Source organism: Mercenaria mercenaria, chromosome 10 (genome assembly GCF_021730395.1).
Source record: "Mercenaria mercenaria strain notata chromosome 10, MADL_Memer_1, whole genome shotgun sequence".
NCBI classification, from domain to species: domain Eukaryota; kingdom Metazoa; phylum Mollusca; class Bivalvia; order Venerida; family Veneridae; genus Mercenaria; species Mercenaria mercenaria.
Genome location: NC_069370.1, coordinates 31,744,219 through 31,765,388, shown reverse-complemented (window position 1 = coordinate 31,765,388; position 21,170 = coordinate 31,744,219). Strand labels below are relative to the sequence as shown.

At 36.4% G+C, this 21,170-nt stretch overlaps 2 protein-coding genes across 5 annotated transcripts in view; one reads left to right on the top strand and one right to left on the bottom strand.

The window, feature by feature from the left end:
• LOC123559498 (enhancer of polycomb homolog 1-like) overlaps positions 1 to 12,194 on the bottom strand; it is a 29,472-nt gene extending 17,278 nt beyond the window's left edge. Inside the window, exons 1-2 of the mRNA XM_045351370.2 lie at positions 11,807 to 12,194; positions 191 to 347 (exon numbers count right to left, since the gene is read on the bottom strand). Coding sequence (XP_045207305.1) covers positions 191 to 347; positions 11,807 to 11,959 — 310 coding nt within the window. The 5' untranslated portion in view covers positions 11,960 to 12,194. The remainder of the gene's footprint in view (positions 1 to 190; positions 348 to 11,806) is intronic.
• On the top strand, positions 11,561 to 17,551 carry LOC123559499 (serine hydrolase RBBP9-like). 4 transcript variants are annotated; one of them, XM_045351376.2, is made up of 2 exons: positions 11,561 to 11,672; positions 16,988 to 17,551. In XM_045351376.2, the coding sequence occupies exon 2, from the start codon at positions 16,992 to 16,994 to the stop codon at positions 17,532 to 17,534; it is 543 nt and encodes a 180-aa protein (XP_045207311.1). In that variant the 5' UTR covers positions 11,561 to 11,672; positions 16,988 to 16,991; the 3' UTR covers positions 17,535 to 17,551. The 4 variants fall into 4 exon arrangements, with proteins under 4 accessions (XP_045207311.1, XP_045207306.1, XP_045207307.1 ...); XM_045351371.1 differs by lacking the exon at positions 11,561 to 11,672 and adding an exon at positions 11,721 to 11,874; XM_045351372.2 differs by lacking the exon at positions 11,561 to 11,672 and adding an exon at positions 11,736 to 11,883.
• The last annotated feature ends 3,619 nt before the right edge of the window (positions 17,552 to 21,170 follow it).

The following is a 21,170-nucleotide window of genomic DNA, read 5'->3' as shown; positions in this document are numbered from 1 at the left end:
TAAATAAAAATACAAAGAATGGTCATTTTTTAAAAATGAAAAGTCACTTCATCTGTACAGATTTCTTACTCTTAAATTTTTTTCATATAAGTATTTTTTCTTGTTGGATTTCGAACAAAAGACTGGTCAGGTTTATGGAATCCAGCTATATTGCTGAATTACACATCTAAATGCAAACTGTATCCCATACCCTGTAAATGAATGAACTGTTTCGGCTGTTTAAAGTCACTCGGATATAGGCCATCATAACGTTCGGATGTATCATCAACATCAGGGATAGGAATAGTTAAAGACTCTGCAGTACCATACACTTGCTGTGCCGAGAGAGCTCGCTGTAGATGGTGCTCCTGAAATTACAACCAAAGTTATAATATTTTACTTAATTTAAATAAAAACACCCATGTTTTTTATTCACCCTGGAAATCCGATATCCTGGTCTATATTTTAGTCTCTGCTGTCAAGGAAGGTCACTTACATTCTGGATGATGAATTTAAAATCAAAATGTCACACAACAAACAAATATTTAATTACAGGGATCATCCTAAAAGGCGATTTGAGCGATATCGTCGCTTTAAAGTCGGCCTAATTATCGCCTCCGGGCGAAATCCGAATCGCCGAGTTTACTTAAAGTTGTAAAACTTGATGCATATTCTAGATTAAATTATCGATAAATCCATAGTCAACCCCGCCTTCTCGCCTGTCAAACTTCAGCCAACCGTAGCGTTAATATCCCCCAGTGTCAATCAATAATATTGTAAGCTGCCGACATTTTGAAAATTTTCAATCGGCGTGTAAAAGCCGATAAACTTAACGAGAGCATGATCTTACGCAACAATTGTATATTATTCTTTCATTTTATTAAAGATTACTTCAAAATTTATTTCAATTACCATGATTACGGTCAATTTCTGTAAATGAATTGCTCGGGTACTGTGGATCAAAAATGATTACGCGGACGTCAGAACTGCCGTACAAAATATTGTAAAAAGATTGCCATTACCTACGAGTTTGGTATTATTTTCGAAAAAATAAATAAATAATTAAATTAAATGTATAAATCTGAACAAGTTGATGCAAAAATCAGGCATTATAAAAGCACGAGAATCGAAACATGAATGAAAAATTTCACGGCGTTTTGATCGTGCACCTGTTAAATTTACGAGTTTCGGACATGTAAATTTCGGATAAAAATTTAAAGGCGACTTTTTCATAGCTAAGTTTATACTTTATTTAGAAATTCATGAAAATGATAATGCAAGAATCAATTTCCTTAAATAATTACTGTTTATAAGTTACAGCTAGACCCATAAAAAGTGGATATATATAGGCAGGAAACTGAATGCTATCATTTCTCCTTAAATTCCTCAACTTCTCCCTAAATTCTGTGGAGGGAGAAGTCACTTCTCCCTAAAATTTTGACCTAGGATCAGGGTTTTCCCTCGTGTTTTTTATTTGGGAGTCCATGGACTCCCATGGTTGCTAATTTAAGGGTCCCTAATAATTTTTGGGGGTCCACAAATTATTGATCTTGAAAATGGACATTATTACTATAAAAATTTACCCTAAAACCGAATGAACTTGTATCTTTTTAATTTAGATAGCAGCTGATTCAATATTTCGGAATGGTATCTTTCAAAATGGCATGAGCTCCTCAATTCAGACCGATAACAAAAGGTGTGATAGTCTTTTTGTTATGATCAAATAGCCAGTAATTACCGGCAATTAACGTGACACCTCGTGTCAATTATGTTGTTCACAGTTTGATCTCGGTTAAAGATAATACTCGATCCTTAATTAGTATCATAATTTTTGTGATTTATTAATATTTTTTCATCAAAATACTTTAAATTTATATGAAATTAATTTTGTTTAATAGAAAAATAAACCATTCGATCTTTTACGGAACGTAACGGCAATCTTAGATTTTAGCGGTGACAGTTAGCGCGGAGAGTAGTTTCCCTTTACCAAAATGGCGAACATCGGTAACAAAACTTGTTTTGAAGTTGGAAAATCGTCTATACCTGTTTATAATGAGCACCCACGATTCAGGGATGGTCCCGGTGTTAAAAAACTGCGCATTAATTTTACATGGGTATCTGCACAAAGGAGGCTTCAGTGCAAAGGAGTTTCGTGACCGATTTTGCGGGTCCAGTGGACGCAGAGGCACTAAAAAATGCGAGTTCAAAGCAGTAAAAGCGCGTCAGGGACGCAGAAAACCTGCGTCCGGGAAAACCCTGTAGGATGATCCCTGAATTAGTTAATTGTTTGTTCCCAGGGCTCACACTGGCCTCCAAAATAATAGCCAAAATTGATGCGGATCTTTGTGTGCAATTTTTATAAAAATAAAAATGATAAATTTTAACATATATATTTTCTTAATTGCTTTAAAAAGTAGTAGGCGCCAACTGGGGCTGTGGGAATCAGGGATTCATGGAAATTACCTCCTTATATTGGTGGTGGGGTCCCACTATTATAGCAGTTTTAAATGCTATATTCTGATGGATTTTGAAGGCATTTACAAGACACATATTTAGTTTGTGTAAGGCAGCTAAAATGTTTGATATTGACTGACATTATGGACTGAACAATGGCTCAATTTTCCCCATTCATGCACACACAATATGGACACAGTTGCACACAATGGAAAGTTTACCAGGTCTTTGAGTATCATTCATGTTTATACATTTTCTTTATAAAGAAGTGTTTTCATGATTCTTTTGACCATAACTGCACTTAAATTGCTCGAAAAGTACGAAGCACTCAGGTCGCGAAAATATGTGATATTTGGCATCTATGCACACTATTGAATTACAGCTTTTTGTCAACAAGTTTTTGATGCTTTGTTCAATAGATATACTATTTTTAAGTGTTTTTAGTGTTTTAGAATGTTTTAACTTACGCTAATTACAGTATGCAAGCAAATTTATTTGTTGATTTTTTTTAGTTGTCCGTATTGTCCATGTTTCTAAAAATAGAAACAGGACTGGTTTTTCCAATAATTTTTTAATTAATGTGCAAAACAAACATTAATTATGCCAGAGTTATCTTGGTAAAAAAATAGACTATTAAAAATATCTGGCATGTAATATTTCAACAAGTTTCGTTCTTTACAAATTCTGAAAATTCAGAAAAAAAATAAAATTTTCACTTCGAACAATTTCATTTTAGATCAAGTACTCAACTACCATATGTGCAAAAGAAGATAAGCGCTGACATTTTATTTCTATTGTCATAAAAGCAGTTCTGTTTTCAGTATCTAGGGCTGAAGTCAAGATGAACTATTGTAAATGTGTCCGTTGCCCATTTATAGTTCATCTTCAGCACTCTGTGCTAAGGTAAGGTGAAAATAAAAAGGTCATTATCAATTTCAGTATATGAAACAAACTTCAATAAAAGTAAAACGGTATTTGTAAACAACTTGACTTCAGCCCTAGATACTGAAAACAGAACTGCTTTTATGACAATAGAAATAAAATGTCAGCGCTCATCTTCTTTTGAACATATGGTAGTTGAGTACTTGATCTTTTTACATCAAAGTCACTTTAAAGTTTAATATGTAAATAATGTATTATTTAGATCAACAACAATGTCAGCCTTATTTTGATATTGGGTTTCAGTATCACCAATCGTATAAAAGAATGACCTCTACATTGATGAATTATTTTCATACAGATACAAACAAAGAAGTTAGGCAATCCAAATTCTGTGACAAATTTCACAAAATATCTGTGTAGACAATTATGTCATGCTTTCAACTGGATAAGGCAGGGCTCGACACTAACGCTGGTCCGAGACCAGTGCTTTTCAGGGAGGACCACTAACTTCTCGAATCTGTGTGGTCCGATGGACCACCGAAAATTACAAGCAAGTCATTTTTAAAATAAATTAATAAACATTGAATTGTTCACGGTACTGCAGTTTAAAAATAGAATTTGGTTTTCCCCGTGTATTTTTTCTTGAAATTTGGAATGCCCGGATGTAACGCTGGTACTAAAACCCGGGAACGGAACACGGTAACTTATCTATCTGCTTGAACTATTCATTTACGAACTATTGAGGTATCAGTACAGTATCCAGCGTTCGGTAGACCCGAGGTTCCGGATTTTGACCTGCGAAAATCGAGAAAAACTCGTATCTGACTCGCACAGAAAATGCCCCATGCGTCGGCGTGACCCACGGAAATTTTCTTTGATGCGTCTCGAGTTTGTAAGTTCTGCCCCTGTGCCAATCAAAATCCCAGTGAATTTAAATATTGTTTGCCGCCATAAGCGGAAGTATGGCAGTTGGCGGAGCGTCGTATATTAATTAGCTACTGACATATGTCAATTACGCCACGCGCCGACTGACACGTTGTCATCTCGCGGTTTGTATTTAGTACAATTATAATGCCCGTCATTAGCAAAAGTGTTTATTGATCAAAAAGTTAAAAGTTAATTGATAACAAAGCAGCCTATTATCGTGTTTGTACAACTTGTTAATTAGCGGTATACAGCTTATGCTGTATTGTTATGTCTTGCCGATTATTACTTAACAACAAATTCATTAAAATCATTTATTTTATGTGCTTGACACGTTTATATAAGCCGGTCGGCCGTTACGATCTATAGCATTTTATTTAATTTATTATCATTACCGAGGCTTTGTTTGGGCAAAAACAAATAACAAGAGATCAGAGTGATCTTGGCGCCCACCAATGTGCCATTTTTGAGTGTTCCAAATTTCAAGACTTACTGACTAGCTCAAGGTCAAATTTCATTTCCGTACACAACACTGTGCATGTGGTCCAAATTCGAAAGCTGTAGCTTGAGAAATGTGAAAGTAGGTCACTAGATCAATCTTAAGGTCAAAGTTTAATTCGGTACACAAAACTATGCAAGTGGTCCAAATTTGAAGGCTTAGCTTGAGAAATGTGTAAGTAGGTCACTAGGTCAAAATCAAGGGTCAAATTTCACTTCAGAACACAAATCTATGCACGTGGTCCAAATCTGAAGCCTGTACCTTCAAAAATGTGAAAGTAGGTCACTAGGTCAATGTCAAGGTCAAAGTTTGTTTCGGTACACAATCCTATGCATGTGGTCTAAATTTGAAGCCTGTAGCTACAGAAATGTGAAAGTAGGTCACTAGGTCAATCTTAAGGTCAAAGTTCATTTCGGTACACAAAACTATGCATGTGGTCCAAATTTGAAGGCTGTAGCTTGAGAAATGTGAAAGTAGGTCACTAGGTCAAAATCAAGGTCAAATTTTATTTCAGAATACAGAACTATGCATGTGGTCCAAATTTGAAGCTTGTACCTTCAAAAATGTGAAAGTAGGTCACTAGGTCAATGTAAAGGTCAAAGTTTGTTTCGGTACATAAAACCATGCATGTGGTCCAAATTTGAAGGCTGTAGCTTGAGAAATGAGAAAGTAGGTCACTGCGTCAAAATCAAGGTCAAATTTCATTTCGGAACACAAAACTAAGCATGTGGTCCAAATTTGAAGAATGTACCTTCAAAAATGTGAAAGTAGGTCACTAGGTCAAAATCAATGTCAAATTTCATTTTGAAACACAGAACTATGCATATGGTCCAAATTTGATACCTGTACCTTCAAAAATGTGAAAGTAGGTCACTAGGTCAAAATCAAGGTCAAAGTTTTTTCAAGTGCACAAAACTATGCATGTGGTCCAAATTTGAAGGCTGTAGCTACAGAAATGTGAAAGTAGGTCACTAGGTCAAAATCAAGGTCAACTCATGTCAAGGTTCATCTTGCCACTCAAAAATATACATGTGGTCCAAATTTGAATGTTGTAGTTATTGACAAGAAGATTTTAAAAGCTTTTCCCTATATAAGTCTATATGAACCATGTGACCCCTGGGGCGGGGCCATATTTGACCCTAGGGGGATAATTTGAACAAACTTCGTAGAGAACCACTAGATGATGCTACATTACAAGTATCAAAGCCCTAGGCTTTGTGGTTTGGACAAGAAGATTTTCAAAGTTTTTCCCTATATAAGTCTATGTAAACCATATGACCCCCAGGGTGGGGCCATATTTGACCCTAGGGGTATAATTTGAACAATCTTAGTTGAAGACCACTAGATGATGTCACATACAAAATATCAAAGCCCTAGGCCCTGTGGTTTTGGACAAGAGGTTTTTCAAAGTTTTTCCCTATATAAGTCTATATAAACCATGTGACCCCCAGGGTGGGGCCATATTTGACCCTAGGGGTATAATTTGAACAATCTTAGTTGAAGACCACTAGATGATGTCACATACAAAATATGGCCAACATTTTTTAATTTTCTGGTTTACGGGAGCGCCGACCCTAATTTTTGACAAAACAAAATAAAAATAAAAGTCATTTTCAGTACTTTTATTTTCATTTCATCCGCCGACCGTCCATAATTGCTGCTGCCAAAAATAAAAGTTTAACTGTAAGGTAGAGGTTTTTAATCAAGATCAGCAGACGCATGAAAAATGGCGGCCTACATGAATGTAAACTGTGTGAAATTAAATAGGAAAAATATACAAGTTAACAGACAATAATCTTTGGAATAAGTTTGCAGAGATAACAAGTATTGTAAGCAAATTGGATCTGAGTAGAAATTACGGAACATAAAGCTCAACATTAGGAATAATCACATACGAAAAATGACCTTCACTATCAACGCTGTCCAGATGTTGAAAAATCTGGCGTATCACATGTACGAGATTTGTTGTCTGTACTGGTACTGATGATAAACCCGGACAGATGATAAAGTCGACCACCTTGGAAATATTTTATTGCAATCGGTTATTTAAAAAATTGAACACACCATCTAATAGTTTCCATTTACAACACCAACTGGTGTAAATAAAAACAAAATTGGTAAATATTCTGTATAAATAAATGACTTACATTTATCTTTATAAAAATATTTATCCAAAATTACTGGGGAAGAGGGTGATTTTTTGCGCATGCTTACTGTTGCCACATGAAGGCCTGACATTGGGTCACTTTTCATTACTTGATCAGGAATGACTGTTGCAGCTTTTTGGGGAAAGTTTCAATATAATACTACAAAGAAAATTTTGTAAACGACAAAGTGTTCGGATTTATCATCAGTCAACCTGCTTTCAGTCCCCATTTTACTAACCCCTTTCATGGCCCCACTTTGTGTGAGTTTGCTAACTAAATATAAATTTAAATTATGCAAAGTTTTCAGCAAATGTTAAGCTTTATTTTGATATCAACCATTGATTACAAATTGCAGAAATTAAAAAGTTACAGGTAAAAACTCATTTCTGTTCGGTTTATCATCAGTACCAGTTTTAAATTGGACAACGATCAAATTCATGTGGGACTGTCAGAAATACCACACTGATAAAAGGAAAGAAACCAAAGAATGGCAAATGAAGAGCAAAAGTGAGTATCAGCTTGCTAAAATATTTTTTTCTTTCTTGCAGTCTTGGGGTTGGAGAAGAAAAAAATAATAATACCATAATTTTCAGTAGTTCTGTTCAAACAAAGTGCAATTCAATGTAAAATGACACATGTCCTGCAAATGCTTGATAAAGAACATGTGATAAAAATTCAAACTACATGTAGTCAAAATAATTGGACAGTCAGTTAATGGTTGTTTAATATTTTGTCAGCATCTAATCCGGTGAAGATATTGCTGGTATGAAAGTTATTCAATATTCAGATTGTGCAATTAGTTTGACTAAAGTCTAGCCAGGTACTGTAACTCAAAAGTAATTATCAAAGCATGAAACTCTCAGCAATATCTATAGTCCTGTGTCATTGAAGTATACTGTAAAACTCGTAAAGACCTTTGAAAGTATGTTTTGGACAACATTCAGACACTATATGTCACATGTGCTTGACACTGAGGAACATCTAAGAATATCGGAATAAAATTTTTTCGATTATACTTACTAAGTCCAGTTCCATTCCAGTGTAGAGTCTTATAATATCTGATACTGTTGTTTAACATCAGCGATAAGGGTTTTATATTTTGTACACATTTCAGTGAACAAAATTCAGATTGTTTTGACTTGTCGTACAATATAGGTGGCACTGACATGGCAAATAAAAACAATATTAAGCCCTGAAACTTACAAAGCCATTTAATTTTAAGCTGTTATCAATTGTAATTTGGCTTCTAGTATGACAATGCCTGTCTTTTAAGACTTTGAATCTAAGCCAATTAATATGCATGTATGCGGATGAGACCTATAAGTAGTCATGCATATCCCATTCTAATAGCAGTTTTATTCATGTTATGTAATAAAATGTGCATGTTTATAATGTCAATGTGGTACTGTTATTTTATTATAAAAACACAGTATATTTTTCTAAAATAGATCATCAAACACAAATAATACATATCTTGTGTGACTTAGAAATGCATTATTCATACACTGACACAAAGAAAACCAAGAGTATATGAGATAAATGAGATATAAACATGTTCAGATAGTCATTTGTGAGTTTATGCAATTTAGCTTGCAAGCTTTGTTTTGGGGTGTAAAAAAAAAAAATTAGTATCCTATTGGACGTTTTATTTTATTTATTGGTCACTGCTCAAAATGGATTTTTATTTTTATTTTTATTTGTCCCCCGACCAAACTTTTGATAAAATACATCGTAACCAGAAAATAAAAAACTCGGCTATCAAACTAGGCCCGTGGTTTTACAAGAGGTTTTCAAAGTTTTTCCTATTAAGTCTATTAAACCATGTGACCCCCAGGGCGGGGCATATTTGACCAGAAAAATATTGAATCATCTTGGTAGAGGACCACTAGATAATGCTTCAAACAAATATCAAAGCCCTAGCTCTGTGGTTCTGGACAAGAAGGTTTTCAAAGTTTTTCCCTATATAAATCTATGTAAATTATAGAAATAATCAAAGGGCCATAACTCACTGATAAATTGTTGAACCAGTCTGATTTTCAGGGGGACACAACTAGGGTACCAATACATCATTCTGACAAAGTTTGGTCAAAATCCCCCCAGTAGTTTCTGAGGAGATGCGATAACGAGAAATTGTTAACGGACGGACGGACGGAATGACGGACGGACAGACCACGGACGCAGAGTGATTTTAATAAAAATGCTTTTAATAAGCAGAAATTATAAGTATTCAATAGGTATAATGAAAAAAATAAGAAATTTATAGCATGTATTTTATCAAGATTTTAATGTACTTTCTTTTTCCAAATTTGTCACCCGTTTTCACGGCCGTGAGTTCCGGACATTTTTAACGAGATTTTCTAGTGCAATCTTAATGAAAAGTCAATAAAAAGTCTGCATTTAAGAAAAAATGACAACTGTTGCAAAAAAAAGCTCTTATTTTGAAGGTAAACCCCACCCACTTAAAATATGAATTGCTGAAAAAATCTTCTTTATTCACATCTTTATTTTAAATTTGATTTTCAAAATTATTTAATAATTAAATGGCAGATGTTTATCAAAATAATAATATAAAAATCACATGTTTTGCAGTGTTTGTAAAAAGTACTCCATGGAAGAAGAGGGGGTCTCAGTGTTCACGAAAGACCCTGAAAATTCACAGGACAGTCGGTCTGGTAAACATGATATTTTTACAGGACCGGATAATATTTTACCAGACCGATTTCTTTTTAATAAATTTGATATCTGATCTTTAAAACTTGTATTATACATAGTCTATATAGACAGCATTACACAAATTACATCCTTTAAGTTTATTTCCACGTCATATTAATTGAAACAGATTTCAGACATTAAGTTTTCAGGCTGTAAAAAATCTCCCTGTACTTGGATTCAGTGTTGTTATATTTTCTGGTCCTCTGGGACCATGGAGTCCATTCAACATATGTGTAATAGATCTAGAGTCCCGCTTAAGCCGTTGCTAGGGGGCGTGAGAGATGTTGCACATTTCATTACCTCAGCTGTCGCGAACAGACTCAGTCAACGAGTCTGTTGTTATTCTTCTTGGTTGCATTCTTTGCTTCCAAAGGATCTTTTAGTAATTTTACAGATTTTATTCATATTCATTTGCTATATCAACGCTGTTTTTTACCCCACAAGTCTATTGTTTGCACCGAGTCACGTTGATGTTGACATAAAGAGAATTTCTGGAAATTCCCGTCTGGTTCCCGCGTACATAAATCGAGTACCATCCACGATTAGTACGCATCCAATGATAACGCGCGTTCTTAGAATTGTCGTGACGTCGTGAGGGGTTTCCACTGTTTCTATTTTAAGTACCAATGAAACAGGCGCTTACTAAAATATAGTTTGACATCAATTTCTCGGGATTTCATTTTACAATTTAATGATGAAAGTCGAACTTTCGCGAAATCGTGGAGGACTTTCTTCTTATTTTATCATATTGACCTGCAATTTTTATCGGACACTCGGTCTTGTGAACTTGATATATCATGCCGGACCGGATCAAAATTTACCGGAAATGTCCGACGGCTTTCGCGACCTCTGGGGTCTCATATGTTACTGGTTCCGTTAACTTAGTAGTCTTGGTAGGGCCACCTGAAATTGTCGGACCATCAGTTTGCAAAAGCTGCTGGTCCTTCGGACCACCACTGTAAAAAAGTTAGTGTCTAGCCCTGTAAGGTGTTGGCCGCACAATCCAGGGGTCGTGGGTTAGAGCCCAAATGGGGGTCACAACCATGACATCTCATATGACGTATGAATTGTTATTTCCAGGAAGCTGACTAGAGAGTGGTTTCATTAAGCTTTCATCACAATTAAGCTAAAACTAGTTAGTATAACTAAATAATAATTTCTTGAGGAAGGGTACTATACTGGTACTGATGATAAACCCAGACAGATGATAAAGTCGACCACCTTGGAAATATTCGATTGCAATCGGTTATTTATAAAATTGAACACACCATCTAATAGTTTCCACTTACAACCCCAACTGGTGTAAACAAAAACAAAATTGGTAAACATTCTGTATAAATAAATGACTTACATAAATTTGTATAAAAAATATTTATCCAAAATTACTGGGGAAGAGGGTGTTTTTTTGCGCATGCTCACTGTCGAAACATGAAGGCCTGACATTTGTTAACTTTACATTACTTGATCAGGAATGACTGTTGCAGCTTTTTGGAGAAAGTTTCAATATAATAATACGAAGAAAATTTTGTAAATGACAAAGTGTTCGAATTAATCATCAGTCAACGTTCATTCAGTCCCCTTTTTACATACCCCTTTCAGACCCTCACTTCGTGTGAGTTTGCTTACTAAATATAAGTTTGAATTATGTAAAGCTTTCAGCAAAGGTTAAGCTTTATTTTGATATGGACCTTTGATTTCAATTTGCAGTACTTAATAAAAAAGTTACAGGTAAAAAACCTCATTTTCTGTTCGGGTTTATCATCAGTACCAGTACCCCTTTGCCAAACTGCTCATTTCAGGCAAATACTCAATTAAAATGAACTTGTATATTTCCTATTCAAGCTCATGGTTCTGGGAATAGGGCATGACATATACAATGCAAATTCTTTCCGGTCTCTGGTGCCAGTGAACTCATGTTTACACCGGGAAGGAAATTCATGTTCCCACGTGCTTTTATTTACAAGTTATTTCCCTTGACATCACGTGGGCTACAGTTTCTAAAAATAGAACATCTTCAATGCCCTTAAAGTAAGGACCATAATCTGATTTAAGGGGACTGTAACGTTCAAAAGCAGGTAAAATGCAAGTCTGATATCAAACCAAACATTTATGGCCTAGAATAAGATAAAATTTTGAAGTGCGTAAATGGCAGCGGCAAAATCCAAGATGGCGGCCAACCCTGCCCGGACTCGCGAGTGAAAGGCCGTACCGTTTCTTCTTCCTTTTCCATCCCTGTTGGCATTTGTGGCACAGATCTGTTGATTGTTGCAAAGTCTGGTAAGTCCGGTATGTCTTCTGCTTTATACACGGGCATCGGGCGGGCGGCGTCCAGCGCCCTAGCCCGAAAAGTTACTTTGCTCATCTTGGCTGACCTGAATTTATGCTAATGAGACGGTCACCCGCAAGTATTTTTCAAAAATATGAAAAATACAAGGTTCCGGAAGAACCTAAAATGTTTTAAATAATACCTTAAAGGGCCCACATTTGTATTTGATTCATTAAACATATACTTATCCAGTAATGAATTCACAGTAAGCGTTTGAAGTTTGAAATATTTCTGAAAATTTCGATTTTTTCATCATGGCGGACAATATGCCACTGAATAACTCCCATAATCCCGCTTTAGCCTTACTGCGCATGCTCGAAAATCGGAGAAGCGAAAAGCACGTGGTCAAGTTGCGGATTTATTTTTTCCAATTTTCTTGGAAAGACTTGACAAAATATTCAGACTTTAGTAAGAAAGTGTTTGAATTTGCTTTCTGTAATAAAAGATAAGAAAACTTTTCTGCCTGAATGTTATCGTAATAGTATGACTGTACACTTCTGCGTGATGATAGCTATATCTAACTCACTGATCAGCCAAGAACAACCAGACCTCAAGACTTCATGCAACATAACCTGGGCCAAAATTACCATCACTGGCCTTAAAGATACTTTTGTCGGAGCCTACTATAAACCCCAAGAATTAGATGCCGACTCCCTATCCCAACTCTGGTTATCCCTTAGTAAAATACCCAAGGGCAGTATAGTATGGCTACTTGGAGACTTCAATCTCCCCGACATTGACTGGTCAAAAGAGTCCCCTAAACAAACTTGTAAAAACAGATCCTTTTATGAAGAATTTATTGAAAGATATTCCCATTATAATCTTGAACAAATAGTTAAAATCCCAACTAGGTTATCCAACACCCTTGATCTCTTCTTTACAAACCATCCATCCCATGTTCACTTGGTTAAATCCCTACCGAGTCTAGCCACCTCGGATCATGATATTATATTTCATGAATTGAATCTTAATAGGGGCCGCCCAACCCAACCTAGACGCCCTATAAAACTCTACACGAAGGCTAATTGGGAAGGGCTAAAATCTGACATGAAGGCTTTTGGTGCTAGCTTTTTCACCGAAAACCATTCAGACCCTGAAGTAGCGTGGAATTCATTCAAGGACTGCCTTAATGAATCCCAGTCAAAACACATTCCATCTAAAATGTCTAAACCCCGTGCCGACTTGCCATGGTTAACCCCGAGAATTATCAGGCTTATACATAAGCGTGATAAACTGTACCAGAAACTACACAAATCTCCCTCCTCAGCCCGCCAACAAAGATTCAAATCCCTTAAGTCTTCTATCCAGAAGCAAATAAGAGCCCAATACTGGTCATATATGGAAAGTGTCATATTTGACCATGACTCACAACCTGGTAAAAACAAAAAGTTTTACAGCTTCATCAAGCACAACAAAAAAGAAAATGTCGGCATTGCCCCCCTTAAATCAGATGGTCTTACCTACACAGACCCCATCCAAAAGGCTACTATCTTAAACAAACAATTTGAATCTGTCTTTTCCCCTCCCCAGCCCTTAGTCTGAAGCATATATGTTCCAACGTCCTCTCATCCCCAGTCTCCATGATGAATAAGATCCAGGTCACCACTGAAGGTGTGGAAAAACTGCTCTATGGCCTATCCCCACATAAAGCCTCAGGACCTGATGAATTATCCCCACGCATCCTAAAAGAACTCCACCATGAAATTGCTCCTGTACTTGCCCATATATACAGGTTATCTCTCGAATCTGGCCTAGTACCCAGTGATTGGAAAAAAGCCACCGTAGCCCCCGTATTTAAAAAAGGTCCCAAGTCTAAACCTAGTAACTATCGCCCAATTTCCCTAACTTGCATTGCTTCCAAACTCCTTGAACACATTGTTGTTTCCAATCTTATGACCTATTTTGACAAGCATAAGCTACTTAGCCAGTTCCAGCACGGCTTTAGATCAGGTCACAGTTGTGAGACTCAGCTCATTAATTTCACTCAGGAACTTTACAATAACACTGAACAGGGTCAACAAACAGATGTTATTGTCATGGACTTCTCCAAGGCGTTTGACAAGGTCGATCACATTAGACTAATTTATAAACTACAAAGCCTTGGTGTCAACCCACAAATTACCAAATGGGTCAAATCTTTCCTGTCCAACCGCTCCCAGAAAGTCGCTGTTGATGGTCATTTTTCCAGTGAACTTCCTGTACTGTCTGGAGTTCCCCAGGGTCTGTTCTTGGGCCATGTCTCTTCCTGGTATATATCAATGACTTACCAGATTCCGTCAAATGTAACGCAAGAATGTTTGCAGATGACACCATAATATACCTTACCATCAACTCCATTTCAGATAGTATATCTCTGCAACAAGACCTGATTAGCTTAGAAACCTGGGAGAAGACATGGTCCATGGAGTTCAACCCGGACAAGTGTGAAGTCCTTAGAATTTTTAGAAAGAAAAATCCTGTAGTCTACCCCTACAAACTTCACAACATAGAGTTAAAAACTTGTGAGGCAGCTAAATACTTAGGCATAACCATTTCCAAAGATCTAAACTGGTCCAAACACATTGACAGTATCACTTCCAAAGCAACTTCCACTCTTCGCTTCATACAACGTAATGTCAAAACTGATAATAAAAAGGTCAAAATTGCTGCCTATAACACCTATGTCCGCCCTCAACTTGAGTACTGTTCAAGCGTCTGGCATCCTTGGCAAAAAACCCTCACTAGCAAAGTCGAAAATGTCCAAAGGTCAGCTGCTAGGTACGTCATGTATGACTACAGTTACACCAGTAGTGTTACACAAATGCTGAAAACCTTAGAATGGAATACACTCCAATATAGAAGGTTACACAATTCATTAGTAATGTTTTATAAAATAAGGACCCAGACAGTTGCAGTCGACCAATCTCATCTTATTCCAACTAGAAACCTAAATTACTTAATCCCCATGTCTCACACTCAGTACTTTTCTAACTCCTACTTCCCTAGGACCATCCGACTCTGGAACTCCCTACCAACTCATGTTAAATCTAGCCCCAGTCTCAGTATCTTTAGAGAGAGGCTGGCGGTGGTCAGTATGTAATTCTGTTGCCTCTGTCCCATTTTAACTGTAGCATACTGTCTTTTTTAGCTTTTATTCTTTTAACATTGTAACATATCAGTTCTTTAACAACTGTTTCTCTGACAGCGCCGCCCAGTGATAGTCGGAAATCGACGGTTGGGTGAAAGATGTAGATGTAGATGTAGATCGCAATTAAGTAGCCTATCTGAAATATGCTTGCAGCCTATATATAAAAGCAGGTTTCACTTTGAGTTGTTTCTTATTATAGTAACTCATGCAGAATAATTTGTGAGCAAATTTAAATAACATTTTATGACCCTTTTACATTTCGTATATTCTGTAAGGAACAAAAGACACGTTATATATAGAGCAAGACCCCTATTTTATAGAAATGTAGGCCCGATATTTTATTGTTTGCATTTGAAAAGAATACACACACCTATAGCTAGCTTACTGTGTTAGTATTGAAAAAAACAAAACCAAAAAAACACCTAAATATTTCTTTCGTTTTAGATATAATTTCAACTTTTACAATGGCATTTGATAAAATATTGAGTGCTTCAACAATCTGTTTTAATACTGCGTGCAGTTTCCAAATTCATTTAGCTAGCTTAGTTGATCTCTTGTGACATTCACGATATTCAGCTGAAGTATACAGATCTATAGGAAAACGGATATAACAATAATTTTACAAACTTGTATTTCTAATGAATTTCTGCTAACTATGTAATACTTTATGCCAGATGCTTCTTCATATAGAAAATAGGCCTAATCTAACCTGCCATGTATTCTGATATGAAGAAATAACATGATGCGATGGTGGAACTATTTAAAACTGTTTACTTTAAAATGTTTAAAAAGAGGCAAAAGTTATGTATTGAAGACACTTGGCCGTCTGAAGGTTGTATTCATCCATTTCCAAAACACAACGAAACGTTGAGCTCTCTATTTCAAGTAGTCAGAACTAACGCAACCGGCATTTGGCGTCTGGCAATAGAATGGCGGACTGTTCTTGCTTATATTTAAAAATAATGTCACTTTTTAAAGGTGGTACTTTATTATTTTCACCAAAAAAAGAAATAACAATCTTTCATGATCAAGATCGCATTTAAAGGTCAAGAGTGACCGTATTAAAATGCGATGAGAAAAGATTTAATTTAAATGTTAAGACAATGTCAATATCCTATATAAAGATGGACAAGATCGCTTTCAAGGCTAGTACTCATAAATCTGTAAAACTGATCCCCCAAAAGATGGTCGCTTTGTTCATTTTCACACAGTATTTTAAATAAACTAATTACACGTCCAGTATAGATGGCTTAACGCGTATACCCTTCCAAGTTCAAAGACAAAAAACATTCAAAGAAACTATGGTGGCATATTTCTGCCAAGAGATAGCTAGGTATAGCTATCACGATAATATTGTAAACATTCCAATCCAAGAATATGTGCATTTTTTCTGAAAACATTTTAGCAATGAATAATATTTTCTTGATATTATGTTTCCTGAAAATGTTTTGGTGCAAAATAATGCTTGAGACTGCCACAAGCGCAATAAATTATTTTTACTAGTTATATGCTTTTTGTTGTCAGGAATTTTTAGACTATTGAGGTCAACTTTTCCGAAAAGTTCGAAATATCAGGATAATTTCCAGAAGTACCGAGATAGCTGGCTAGCTATATATAACAAATGGCAGCTTTTGGCACTTACTTAAAACGTATCGAGATAATAAAGTAAACTATCGCAATAATATTTTCGGGAAACTTTGAACTTTATCGAGATAATCTTTTCAGAAAACTTCGCTTTATCAAGAAATATCTTTAAAGTAGCGCAATAGCAACGTAGGTAAATTGTGTTAGAAATATGCCTCCATTAGAAACAAAGCCAAAACGTTTTCCACTTTAAAAAAGAAAGTAAGCCTATAACCATACCATTTTTTTTTTAAGATAACATATGAAAGAATGATTGTGTTAAATTTTCTTAGCTTTTGTTATCCTTTTCACAGGTCAATGAAGCATATCGTCATTATTCCGGGGAATGGAGCAGGCGATGTCACGGCGGCCAACTGGTATGGCTGGGCCAAAAGAAAATTGGATGGCGTTGATGACGTGAAATGTGACTTGCGGAATATGCCGGACCCGGTTGTTGCTAGAGAATCAGTCTGGATTCCTTTTATGAGAGATGAGATGAAATGTGGCGAGGACACTGTAATTATCGGCCATAGCTCTGGTGCCGAAGCTGCTATGAGATTTGCGGAACGGTATAAAGTTAAGGGAATCGTTGTCGTCTCGGCATGTGTTACAGACCTTGGTGATGAAAATGAGAGAGCCAGCGGGTATTACAGCAGACCATGGAACTGGGACAGCATAAAGGCAAATGCGGACTGGCGGGTACAATTCGGGTCAACAGATGATCCGTTCATACCCTGGTCTGAACAGCAACAGGTAGCAAACGGCATGACATCAGAACTTTACAAGTTCGACAACAAAGGTCATTTCATGAACAGTTCTTTCCCGAAACTTATTGAAGTAATCAAACAAAAACTTAAGTAAAATTTCTATCAAAGATATCTCGTTTCTTGTAGTTATTTCCCCTGTCGCTCTGAGATGTACAGATATGAACTGTGTTCATGAAGAAGCATTCTCTGAATAATGTAGTATGCACGTTTTGCATGATCACATTGTCGTTTTTTTTACGAAAAGAACAGTGCGATAAAACCGTAATTAACGTTCTTGAGGTGTGTCATTCATTGCTAATGCACCCGTTGGACATACATGCAGCATTATCTTCAAAAGTAAAATTTGAAAATATGCAAAATCGTAAATCAAACGGTCATGACTACACTAGAAATCAGTTAAACAGAGCCTAAAAACGGCTTAGTTTACATACATACATACATACATACATAGGCCTGCATGTCACAAGAAATCTAAGTTTTGTTTGTTTTGGGTTTGACGCCGTTTTTTCAACAGTATTTCAGTAATGTAACGGCGGGCAGTTAACCTAACCAATGTTCCTGGATTCTGTACCAGTACAAACCTGTTCTCCGCAAGTAACTGCCAACTTCCCCACATAACTTATCAGAGGTGGAGTACGAATGATATCAGACACAATGTCTTTTATCAAATCATCACGGAGAACATACGCCCCGCCCGAGGATCGAAGTCGCGACCCGGCGATCCGTAGACCAATGCTCTCCCTACTGAACTAACTTGCGGCGGGCGTACTTGCAGTTTATGCCGTTTCCTATCTTTCTTCCATTCGATCGATAACTTTGCATAATTTACATCTACAACATTCACAGAGAAAGAACGTCTAATTTAATGGTTTGCTTTGTGCCTTCTATTTTCTAATTTTTACTCTTCAACGACATTTTAGATCTTTTGGAGGCCAAACATATATATAAATGTCGTTTGTGAAATAAAACTGGATTTCTTCCCGCTAACCATCAACATTATGATTATGCAAAAACACGAACGCAGGAATCATGTCTATAGACCGAAATCTTTCCCGACTTTCATCAGAAATCATTTAAATACTGAATACCACGGTGACTTGGCTTCATTTGGACTGACTCAGATCTTGGATAATTTACTAATTCAGATAATCGTCCGAGATTTGATTCCGGTACAGTTTAAAGTGTTTGGTCAAAAGACGTTTTCATGCTACATGTTAGCATTTACCTTGATCTTTGACTAACTGACCCGAAAATCAGTACGCAGTAGTATTCAGTTACGTAATCAAAACTTTTATACTGGCTGTAATCACAGAGATACGGTAAAACCAAGTACTCGGACTCTTATGATAAACCAAGGATGAGACGGTGGTTCCAATTCTTTTCATACAGAAGTTGTGAAATGTATTTGAATCACTGTCTTTCCCGTGCATGGACATAAGAGGCGACTTACAGGGCCTCAACATTTCATTTAGCTATCTTTGTGTTTTCAGCAGGTATAATATTTTGATTCAATGAGATGTGAAACCAAAATTTTCAGTCAAGTTCTGCGCAATGCCAGTAACTTGATGATGTATAACGATTATCTTTGGTCACAAAATGATCCTTATCGTTTTTATGTTTATGGGATCATATCATTGGCCAAGGTCACAATGATCTGGAAACCGAAGATGGTTTCCGATCACTGACTGGATAATGCATGAACCTATACGGATGTCAAACTCCGTATGTTGGTTAAATTTCATTGTTTGCCCGTAGTCTAGATTAGCTCTTTTGTTTGGGTCAGTTGTTAAAACTGAAAGGTCAAGGTCACAGTGATCGTTCATTTGGGGATACAACCTCCATAGTATGACTGAAATGGTTAATAAACGGCGGGGGAAAGGGCGGGTATGTCAGTTCAAAGGGCACAGAGTACATGAATATTACTCGTACAGTTTTCCCATACAGGCCATCTTTTGGGGCGTACGTGTGTTACTATAAATCCATATTAAACACAGAGTTTCTGATTCAGACCTCAAGTCTTCGGACTTCAAATTCCACGTTATGGTCACTGTGACCATGACCTTTAAATTACTGACCCCAAAACGCCAGGAATAATCTCTTTCGTACAATAACCACATAAAGTAGGTTGGCTGCAGAACAGTGTTTTTATTAATTATAACCAGCAAAACTGCTACACTAATTTGCTTCTCACCAGATCGCTTTATGATTTTTAGCTCACCCGAGCACCTAACCTGATCACTGTCATTGTCATTGTCCTGTGTTCGTTGACCGCTGTCATTGCAATCATTTTGTCTGTAAACACTTAAGATGTCACAATTTTGACCTGATTTTAATAAAACTTGGTCAGAACATTGCCCTCCAGAAAATCTAGGATGTGTTTTTAACTGGATCATCTGAAACCAAAAACTAGGTCACTAGGACAAAAGGAAATCCTTTCTATCTTATCTTCATGAAACTGTCTGGCAGAATGTTTTTCACCATGAAATTTAGGTCAAGTTTGAAACTTGGATATTTAAGGTAAACAAGGCCCCAAGTCAAATCATAGGGAAACGTGAGTATACTAAGATGTCCAAAGTATCAAACCCAAATTTTCCTCTTGATCTTCTTGAAACTTTGTCAGGATGTTTATCACTATTAAATCTAGGTCCAGTTTAAAACTGTTTTTCACAGGTCATAAACTAGATCACTAGGGCAACTGTTAACACTGTAGAGGTCTAATTTTCTACCTTACCTTCAAAAATCAAACAAAAACATTGTCAGAATTATGTTTGTCTAGGTCATGCATTTGAGGTGAGAAACTAGGTACTCCGGTTAAATCACAGAAAAACTGTTAAAACTGTAAAGGCCATATTTTCCATTTGATTTCCATGAAACATTGTCTGAATATTTGATTCTGTAAAATATGGTTATTAGTAAAATTGAGGTATTAACTAGGTTACAATGTCAAATCATAGAAAAACCTTAGCATTTAAGAGACCTTTTTTCTACATGACCTTCATAAAACTTTGTAAGAATGTTTGTCTCTATCAAATACACCTCAAATTCAAAGCTAGGTCAACTGAGGTTTTAAACTAGGTCACTCAGGCAGACACTTATTATCACACTTGAGAGGTTGGAATGTCCTTCACATGAAATCAGCATCTGTTTACCAGTCAATCACCAAGAATTTTTCATGAAGTAGGAACAAGTTTTTTTCCAGGTTTAATGGATGCCATTTTTACGCCTCCTTCACTTGAAATAATATTCTGCGTCATGGTCTATGTGACCTTGATCTTTGACTCCTAATTTCAAAACATCAGACTAAACCTGGCCACAGTTACTATAGAGATGGTTATAGCTCAGCATTATCCATTTATGACCTCAGCTCACGTCCATTTACGACCTTAACCCTAAACAAGAGGGTCATTATGGCTCTAGGTCACTCTAGAAGCTAATTACATCAATAAGTGTGGCAGATGACAAGAAAGTTCAAACACTATATGCTCCTTATGTCTTTAAAATTGGGTGGAAAAAAATCACACACAACAGGAGCACTGAGGGTGTTTTGGAAGAAATTTTTGTTTACTAGTATCTTGCAACCTATAGTTCATGAAAAGAAATTATTGAACTGAAGATGTTTTATATTTTGCTCTAGTGGCTCCTAAAAGGGAGACAGCAACCCAGTATCTACAAGATGTGGATCTAAAAATGAGAGGACCAAACAGACCAAAATTTTTAAAATTCATCAAGC

Coding starts and splice junctions, on each gene's coding strand:
- LOC123559499 (XM_045351376.2), top strand. CDS start 16,992: ATGAAGCATATCGTCATTATTCCGGGGAATGGAGCAGGCGATGTCACG.